The sequence below is a fragment of the Poecilia mexicana genome, unplaced genomic scaffold, assembly GCF_051168715.1.
Source record: "Poecilia mexicana isolate PSO_F unplaced genomic scaffold, ASM5116871v1 scaffold_16, whole genome shotgun sequence".
Lineage (NCBI taxonomy): Eukaryota > Metazoa > Chordata > Actinopteri > Cyprinodontiformes > Poeciliidae > Poecilia > Poecilia mexicana.
In genome coordinates, this window is record NW_028263385.1 from 14,863,699 (window position 1) to 14,873,782 (window position 10,084).

The following is a 10,084-nucleotide window of genomic DNA, read 5'->3' on the forward strand; positions in this document are numbered from 1 at the left end:
CCCCCTTTCATTCATGACACCACAGGATGCACTTGAGACCCCCCCCCAATGCCAGACTCTTCTATTTCTAGGAGGTTGTTACTAATTAGGATTTCCTAACCTAAATGTGCACACAAATACACGGCAGTAATGTTCGGGCTCTGCAGTAGCAGCTGGTTGGAGGATCAGCCAGCCCCCTACTACTTTCAGTCAGATTAGAGTCAGTAGTCTCACACCATACACCCTCCTTCCTTCTCTTCCCTGCAACCCCCCACCCCGCAAGCTCACACGCACTTCAAAATGTACAGTCTCTAAATCTGCACCCCACTGAGTCACATCTGTTTAGTGAGAGCGGCCTTTCAAAACACGTCAAGTCCGACTCATATCACGGCATCGTCATGAACGAAGTCAAACAGCAAATAAAGAAAGAAAATATAACTTTTGTTCTGTCATAGAAAACACAGGGAAAAAAAAAAATCCAGAATGCATCTTCACTTTCAAAAATGTGTCATTTATTAAAAGATTTCTGTCTTGTGTCATTGCTGGGAAAAAAAAAGTAGTCAGGAGGATAAAATCAGAAAAAGATGAAGTGAAAGAGAGAAATAGGTTCGTTTGAGAGAAAGGTACTAACAGGATTGAGGGGGATGTAGCAGAGATGGCAAGGGCAGAGCAGTGCAGCCGAATGGGGGAAGGGACGCGTTTACAGTCAGTTAGCGTGTAATGAGAGAAAGGCAGCTAAAATAAACAAAACATTGTTATTCCTGACCAATCAGCAGTGGATGCAACAGTAAAAAAAAAAAATACATACACCCAAGAAAGCCAAAAAAAAAAAAAAAGCAGGTTAACAAATAAGTGCAATTGGTTTCTCTGTCATACTTCAACAGTAAACAAGAGTGAGGTGGAAGACAACCCCCCCGCCTGTAGGCTCTGATCCAGAGTCTGGATCTGTGACGGAGGGTTTGTGTGCTCGATGCTCCAAAAACATGGGCGGTAACATGATGGCAGCCGGGGGGAGTCTGTGTTTACACGTGGGTGTTTTTAGAGGTGTCACCTCCCTCGGTACAAAATTAGTGAATTAATTACTAAAACAAAAATTACAAATAATTTCAATATTTATATGTTGATTCAATCACAATGATATAGCTTAATATTTATATGAATGTTAGCTTTTTTTTTTTTTTAATAAATAAGGGGGTCCTATGAAGCATCTAGTACAAATAAAGATTTTTCTAACTAATTTATATATTTTTTTTATCTTTTAGGAGCATCAGCAGTTCAATTAGCTCCGCCGCTAATGAGAGTCCAAAAACAGTGTTAAATAAAGATTACGCTCAAACATACACAACAAAAATTATAGCCACTGCTGACAGTGTGCATATTCGGTCTGTGGAAGCCTTAAAACCAGATTTCTTCAACCACAAATTAGTAATAACATACAACAACAAAAAGAAGTGGCTATCTGATTTCAAGATAAATTACAAACTAAAAAAAGGGAAATACAAGTCCTTTTTTTTGTGGAACCCTTGCCAGAAACAATTTTTTTTATTTATAAAAACAAAACCAATGGCAAAAAGAAATTCAAAAAGTTTTCCAAACACCAATATGTGAAAGCATCTTTGCGACACCATTGCCCATAAATGGCAGGGATGAGCGTTTTTAACAGAAAATGAAATATTATATAATTTCTTAAAAATCCTCATCCAAATAATAAAACAAAGGTGTTAATTTTCTATGTTTTTGTTCATTGCCATTTGTGAAAAATGTGAGCCTACAGCTAAGACAGCGCCTCCTACAGTCACGGTGATGGATAGTCACAGAATTGCGTACCTTACTAGAAATATTTTTGTTTTTGAAGACAATAAAAGAAATCAAATAAACACTTGTTTTTGTTTTTACACTACTGGTTTCTCACCAAATTACCTGAACACATCCACACACCATATCAGCTCGAGATGTGGGCAGTGAGGACAAACAGATATCAGGATATCAGATCTGGACGCTGTTGGTTTGGTTGTCTGTTGTTGGTTTGGATGCATTGGTGCATTTTTAAAAAGTACAGACTACATGTTGGCTGTCCTTGATCGAATGTGTTATTGGTTTTGTGAAATGCAAACAATCAAAATGCACTGAAAGCACCGAGATCTTTTTCAAACACATTGGCAAAAAGGCACAGTAGTCCATCAGTCCAGTCGAAATATTTTATCTGCCTCCTTTTTTCTCCTCGTGATAGTAGTAAAAAACACATGACATGTCAAAAGTATCGAAAACCCTCGAAAAGGAAACTGTGGGCCAAACTGTGCGAAAGCACAGCAGGCGATAATCAGCTGCCCAATAAATAAATAGAAACAATAATAAATAGCTGCAGTGTCTGATTGAAATGTGAATAAATTAACAGCAGAACTAGAGTCTTATGTCTGAGTGGTTGCTGATTTTCCTGTTTGATTTTCTCAGGCTGGTCATTAAAAAAAAAAGAAGAAAAAAAAAAAAAAGTCTTTCTTGACCCTGATCGCCAGTCGGTTTGCAGACAGACTCCGGGCGGCGGCGCCTGATTCACAGCGAGACGGGTCGTTGCTACGGCGTCGCTCCTCTGGATGTGCAGAGTTCAAACATTTTGGAATACATTCGTGGGATGTTAGATGTTTGTTTTCCGCCATCTTCGCCGACTCCAACACACCACATATACAGCATATTAATTAGTCAGTTCTGTATTTTTCACCGTAAAAGCCACAGGACTTGGCTTTACTCACGTCACTCTTATTTTTCTCCTGTCCTATCTACAGTTAGTTGTAAAAATCAAACAGGGCTTCCTGTCATAACACAAATATTAGCTCACTCTGTTAAATGCTCTGATTGGAATCATAGCATTCTAGGGTTTTATTTTAAATACTGACATCAGACTCCAAAGTTTGTAAAGTTTCAAGTTTAAGTTAAAGTTGTGCGAAAACAGCTATCTCTGAATATATTGATTGCTTTCATGCTATGAAGTTATTCTCTTAATTGCTTCCTGAAACTCGTTCCAGTCTCCGTCGACAGTCTTCACGCCTGTATTCCTGATCTTTAGGTGTATTCTAGTTTTTTAATTATAACCTCTTTTAGTGCATGTTTGGATTAATATGAAATTAAGAATATTACTTTATCAATAGTTTTTTTCCCCATATATATCTGAAACACATTATATTCCATATTGTGTGTATATATATATATTAAAAAAAACAGTTAAAAGGGATAGTTTGGATATTTTTAAGTGAGCTTCTGTTAAACGTTATCTTACTATCGGTGGATAACTCTCATTAAATCTTGATCTAGTATAAATTTGGGATAGTTGGGCCTGGACTTCTACAGTTGTAAAACAAGTCCAGTCTCAAAAACACCATAGCCGGGTATTTACACGCTATTTTGTGAGCCTTTTGTCATTTGGATTTGTTGGTTATTTACACAAAATCTAATGATTACTCATAGAGGCGATGGAGGTGGGAGGCGCTCCGCCGCCAGTGATCTTCCTGTCTGAAACTCCATGTGGGAATTGAACAAGGGAAGCGTTTTTCCTACTAAAATAGGCGTAAAAGTATACTGCCATTCACTTAAACCTTTTTCATACCACATAGTTACTCCAATCAGGAACACTTTACACCAGAGGTGTCAAACTCACTTTCCTTTTGGGCCACATCAAAAATCTGAATGTTCTTAAAGGGCCGGTTGTGCAGGAATGTATTGATAAAACCAATTCAACTGTTAAAATATCGATAAATAGCTGTTTGTTCCAGCATTCAGCAAGTGTTTCTTAAAATTACACAACATTGAACATCTTTCCACACTGGTCAGTCCATCCAGGATTTCTTGGATGCCTTTGTGTTCTTTTTGCAATCAAAATCATTTTGTGGAGCTAATTTTAAAAATATTTGCAAGGAATTTTTGTGATTTTTGTGCTAATGTATGATGTTAGATGTGACTTTTTATTAATTGCTGTATTGACCATAACTTGACAACAAGGAAGGTTAAACTCAATGTTTTGGGCCAATTTTGAGAAAAAAACAAAACAAAACAGTAAAAATCAGAGTAAAATGTGGAAATCTGTGTATTTTGTGTGAATTTTAAGTGAGTTTTGCAGATTTGTTGAAAAACTGGAGAGACTTATTGATGTAAATTGGAGTCTAGGGGGCCACAAAAAAAGCTACGGTGGGCCACATTTGGCCCCTGGGCCTCGAGTTTGACACATGCTTCACACGTTCTGTTGTCAGTATGTGTTTCACAAAGGAAGACCATGTGTGACGCGCTGCCTCCAAGTTCCAATTGTTATGTAAATTATCACAATTTTCTGGGTAAATAACCACAAAAACAGTTTAAATATTGATTAGGTAGTGGTGCAATAAACCACTATGACATCAGCACGAGTCTGCTTTTAGACCAACTATTTAGATTTAAACTAAACGAAACCCAGATAAGACATGTAGTGCTTATAATGCTTGATCAGAACTTCACTTCAAAAATTTCCCCGTCCCTTCAAATTTAGCCACAGCAATTTATCGCATATATCCGCCTCCACTGACTGCTATTCTCCTGTTGAGACGCATTCATAAACGACGCTTTCATCCCTTTCTTTGTGTTGCAGCAGCAGCTTCATGCCTCAGGTGGTTCAAGGAGAGCGAGGCTGCTGGCTCTTTGCTCTCTCTGCGTGTCAGGTCTCCACGGTGGAGGGGCATACCCGAGCCAGAGGCTTCAGCGGGACAAGCGCGGGCTGGTTTTGACCTTGACATGTCCCAGTGCTCTCCGTCTCACCTTGTTGTCCGGCAGCAACGGGCTGGCTTTGGCACTGCGTCGGTTTCTTCTGATTTTTCGGGTTCTTGGAGGGGGTGGTGGACGAGATGGAGCAGTCTTGCATAGCTGGACTGCCCCTGCTCCCTGCTGCGAGAACCATTTCGCCGACACCTTCCGTCTTTATGGCCTCGTGCGAGATGCACGATTTTCGGGGGGACGGGATGGGAGCGACGTGCACCCACGTCAGCCTCGGCTCGGAGTTCTGGGCCGCCTTGTACTTGGAGCGCTCGTCCAGCTCCTCGCCCTCGCTGTCATTTCCCTTTGCGCCGCTGTTTAGCTGGCTGCTGCAGACCACATATGGCAAACTCGGGTTTGCGTCAGAAGCCAGCAGTGGAGACAGAGCAGACTGATCCCTTTCGTCTTGAGTGTGCTTCTTCCTCCTCTCCTCTCCACCGGTACGACGGCACTTGATAGGTACAGGGGAGGGCGTGGGGGAGTCGGTGTCTGTCCAGCTGAGTCTGCGCTTCTGGAAAATGAGCAGGAGAGCAAGCAAATGAATATTAACTCTCAGCGGCGCGGCCGCCGGAGGGGGAAGGGCTTATTTGCGCAAGCAGACTGATGAAATGTACGCATTCTCACCTTGACGGGGATATGCAGCTGATCCCGATGTTTGTGCGGTGGAGTGGAGCTGGAGGTGTCCTGGAGGGAGTGAGTAGGGGAAGTGGAGAAGCTGGAGGACGAAGACACAGGCCGAGCGGAGATGTGGGGAAACCAGAGCTTTAGCATCACCTCCACCTGGAGCAAAGTGTTCAGGTACTTCTCCCTAAAATACAGAGAGATAAAAAAAAAGTCAGAAAACGTTGGAAAAATCATCACCAAGCATCTAGTGTTGCCCGGTACTCCCTATGGATGCTGTGAATCTACTTCTAGGAGCGCTCGGTTAAACATGCAGCAGGCAGAGAGTTGAAACTGAAAACCACCTCGGAGAGCTGCTGAACGGTTTGATAATCCTGACATTTATGGAACTAGATGTCAGATAAAGGGCTCTGCACAGAAAAAACATTAATGTCCCTTAAATTTTACACATTTTATCACATTACAATTAAAAGCTTCAATGCTTTACTCCACAGGGACTTTAAGACATGCACCAACACAAAGTAGTGCAGAACTGTAAATTTCCAGGAAAGGGACAGATGGTTTACTGAATTTTGCTACAAATAAAAATCCGGCATGCATCTGTATTTGGCCTCTCTGGATGACTCACAGTTTGCTCAGATAGATACTAAAGGTTTTGCGAGTTCTGCTTTGCAAAACAGCTCCTGGCCAGTCAGATGGGAAGGAACACGTCTTTGACAGCAATTATCAAGTACTGCCACAGATTACAAACTCTATTTATGTCTGACTAGGCCATTTCTAAGAAACCGATGAATCTAAACCGCTCCATTGTGATTCTGGCTGTACGTTGCTCCAATAGAAAGTTCAGTTCTCATCTCATCTGACCAAATTATCTTTTTTTTAACAAGTTTGCTATGTCTTCTTCGCAATGTGTGGCAAAGTGAAAACAGGAATTGTTTTCTTTGTGCCACTTTTCCGTGAAGCCCACGTTTATTCAATCCAAAACTAATAATTTTTCTGCCAGTAGATTCTTCCACCTGAGCAGTGGATCTCTGCTGCTCCTCCAACTTTATTTGCTCTTTTTTCATTATTATTATTATTATAGCCAACAAACCTCTGAGATCTTCACAGAACAGCTGGATTTACACCGAAATTGTGTTACACATAGATTGACTATTTATTTACAAGACTATTTATGAAGACAATTTGATGCTCTGGGGCAAGTATAAATAAAAACTAAGCATAATTGTCCTTCCACTTTATGGAGTAATGACTCGATTCATGCTAATCTTTCTCAAAGTTCTTATAAATAAATCAAACTTTGTGGTTTTAAGGTGACAAAATGTGAGTATTTTTGCAAAGCCCTCTATAAATAGCGTGTGTGAACAGGAAGGCAATGTGGATGACTCCTTACCCACAGTCTGGTCTCTGCAAAACCCCGACAATCCTCTGGATGCGATCCATGGCGACGCTCTGCTGGAAACTGCTTAAACCTGTCAATCAAATACATAATCCACCTGTCATGATTTACAGTGAGCGGACACATGAGAACACACACAGCCTCCACCTCAGGCACCACTTTCACTCAAACACCCGCAGAGGTCATATGTAAGGAGCGAGGCTGTCGTGTCGTGCTAGTTGCACATCGTGCCGTATCAATGCACGCTCGAGTACAGAGGAAAACACCTCAGTCTCAGGTAGAGAAGTCCTCACAGCCTGTATGTACCTACACCAGGCTTGCAGGAGGAGGCAGTGACTTAGGAATGCTTACCGTGATCGAATCGGCCGCTCTTCAGCCCATTCAGCAACTCGAGAAGCGGCCTGACAAAACCCTGCAGCTCAGCACACTGGCAGAGAATAAGACAGAGCAGATAGATTACAGTCTCAGAAGAATCCCCCCTCTGTACAAACACTGCCATGTCATGCCTCTCCTCTCCTCCTTTACCTTCTGAGCAAACAGCAGATCTCCCTCTGATTTGGGTCTCTGGCTCGCCACATCTGCGTCGAGCATGCCGAAGTTTGTCCCCTTGCCGTCATTCTGCGACCTGTACGCCTCTTCCTTGCCCGAGAAGCCGCCGTACACCCATTGCGACCTGGGGCTCCTCGATCCCAGCTCCTTTTTGGATGCCACTTCGCCGATGGTGACGGAGGAAGAGCTGTCCGTCAAAAAGACGTCAGTGTCGTCCTCCGTCTGTTCCGAGTCGCTGAGCACGAGGCTGTCGCTGGAACTCAGGGAATCAAAGGAGGGCTGGGTGGAAGTGCTTCCTTGAGACTGCATCACTTTGGGGAAACGGTAGTAAAGGATTTGGATTACTACAAGTCAGATTTAGCTTTTAGGAGAAACAAAACAAAACAACACGCTTAGTGGAATGCAGAGTAAATTCATAGAACAAACATGTTTTCTGTTTTGGCGGTGCTCCATTTTCCACATCCCTCTTCCTAAATATACAACTCCCACAACTCAAAATGGTGGGTATACCAGTGTCCTAGTTTAACATGGTGCAGAGTGGGGCTGGGGGTATATGCAGGAGGCACACAATGGTGGTACATGTCTGGCTCCCATTGAGGAGACTGGAGGAGAGTAGGAAATGTGAGGGGGGGGATGGGAGCTCGTGGAGTGGTGAAATCAGAATAGGCACACTCCCACTCCACCACAGCCTCCGGTTGCTCTCCGAAGCCCCTCCTCTCCTCAGTCTCGTGCTTTTCTCTACTCCACACACACCCACCCCCCCTCCCCAGCAGGATTAGAGACACACAAACCACCTTCTTTCCTCTCTGGCTGCGTTTCTGCATGCCGTGCAGCTCTCATCCCATCCTATTCGTTATGCACACAGCCTCTATATTTCCGCTCGCATTTTTCATTCTCTCTGGCTATTGACGCGCCCTTCTCCCACAGTCTGAGCGATCTGCAAGCGTCCTCTGGTCTCTGATCCCACCAGCGTATGTGGGGAAATAGGAATGTACTCGGTAGATAAACACCCCAGCTCTTATCAGAGAGACTGATAGATTTTTGCACCCACAAGGGCTAAGAGAGGAAAGAAACGCTCACAGTTTTGTCTATTTAAGTTACAATGTGAATTTTCAACCAACTGGATATTTTTAGATCAATATTAAATGTTTTGCCTGAAAAAGATAATAATAAAAAGAATTATCCAAATAATGCATCACTTAACAGTGACAGAGTTAGTCCAAGGCAAAGGAAGCTGGTACTTAGGGCCCCTAGAGGCCAAGAGGGGCCCCAAAGAGCAGCTTATTCCACATAAAATATCAATCCCAAAACTTTACATTTTTACTGAGGAGAACTTTTAAATTCACTCTTGATTCATGAATAGAAAAATGAAAAGACAATTTTAAATATGCAAATAATTTGGGATCCACAGCAACTGATGAAAGTAGTGTAAACCTACAGATTAATTAACAATCATATTGATTTTTTAGTAAATTGAAACAGAACTCCACAAAATGTTTACATTTAAAGAATTGACAAAGCAATGAAAGTGCAGAACAAATTGTTGCATTAGTCGTAATAATATGGGAGTAAATATTCAGTTCGGTAGCTATGTTAACAGTCAAATTAGTTTATGAACAGCACAATAAAATGTTAAAAATATGAAACAATTGGCTATTTATGATTTACAAGTCCTGATATAAGCGTAAGCAAACACTGAAGAATTATTCCTAGCTTCATAGCTAGTTTAGCAGTCATGAATTTAAAATTACTGCAGCTTCTTAATTTCTCTTGCTTTTTTTGTGCTTCGGTTATATTTTAAGCACACTAAAACTGCGACCTGTAGTCACTAATTTATTTCAGTGATTCATTTAAGTGGGATTAGGATTCTGCTAAGGGTTCTAGAAATAATTTTGTTCTGTGGCGAAGCCTGTGCGGGATGGATGGAGATGGGCTGGGATGGTGCATGCGGGCTCAGGTAGAGAGACAGGTGATGGCTGCCCGTCTATATGTGTGCGCGCGAGTAATCACGCCCACTACAACATACTAACACACAATGGACATCTTATCACAAAGTTGTCAAAAAAGCTGCTATTGCTTTGAAAAATAATACAAGACTAGCGAGAATCGCGTCGGGGATGGGAAAAGTCATTGTTTTAACGGCACAAACAGGATAAAGCTGGGCAGGAAATTCCGTTAGGCTAGTCTGCCAACTTCAGGAAACGCTAACAACAGATGATGAAAAGCGATTTAAATACTCACCGCCAGTAAAGTGAGATAATAATAAGAGCCTCGGTGAACAACACATAAAATATCGCCTCTGGTTTGGGTTCGGTAGATCCGTCAGTACACGGTTAGTGGCTGGAACAGCATCAGCGAGTCCATCCTTTGCACACACACACACACACACACACGCTCGCACACCGCCCGGTCTGCTCATCGATCTCTGTCTCAACTAGCTGCTTCTCTTGGCAGTTTACGAGCGTCAACGTGTGCGTAGATCCACGTGCCTGCGCTAGTCGCTCTTCCTATTGGCTCACGTACCGATTGGAGGCTCGCGACATTGGCTGAGCCGCTCAGCCAGTGAAAGGATTACCGGGCGTTGATTGGACGGAGGTTCTGACCCTTATGACGGACACGCCCCACTCATGTGTCTCCGGTGTGTTTGGTGTCTGAGCGCTGCTGCTGTTGCTCTACTACAGCAAACGGTTGTAAACACGCAGCGCCGGAGCAAGAGGAGCGCAATGTGGCCTAAAAGGACTCCGCCCATTACAGCAAAAACACAGA

General features: G+C 42.6%; 1 protein-coding gene across 1 annotated transcript; it reads right to left on the reverse strand.

Moving 5' to 3' along the window:
* Positions 1-469: 469 nt before the first annotated feature.
* On the reverse strand, positions 470-9,772 carry LOC106917890 (uncharacterized). Its single transcript, XM_014987185.2, has 6 exons — positions 9,560-9,772; positions 7,295-7,629; positions 7,121-7,196; positions 6,764-6,842; positions 5,374-5,557; positions 470-5,260 (listed from the first exon to the last, which is right to left on the reverse strand). Exons 1-6 carry the CDS (start codon positions 9,735-9,737, stop codon positions 4,655-4,657), a joined length of 1,458 nt encoding a protein of 485 aa, XP_014842671.2. The 5' UTR covers positions 9,738-9,772; the 3' UTR covers positions 470-4,654.
* Positions 9,773-10,084: the final 312 nt, after the last annotated feature.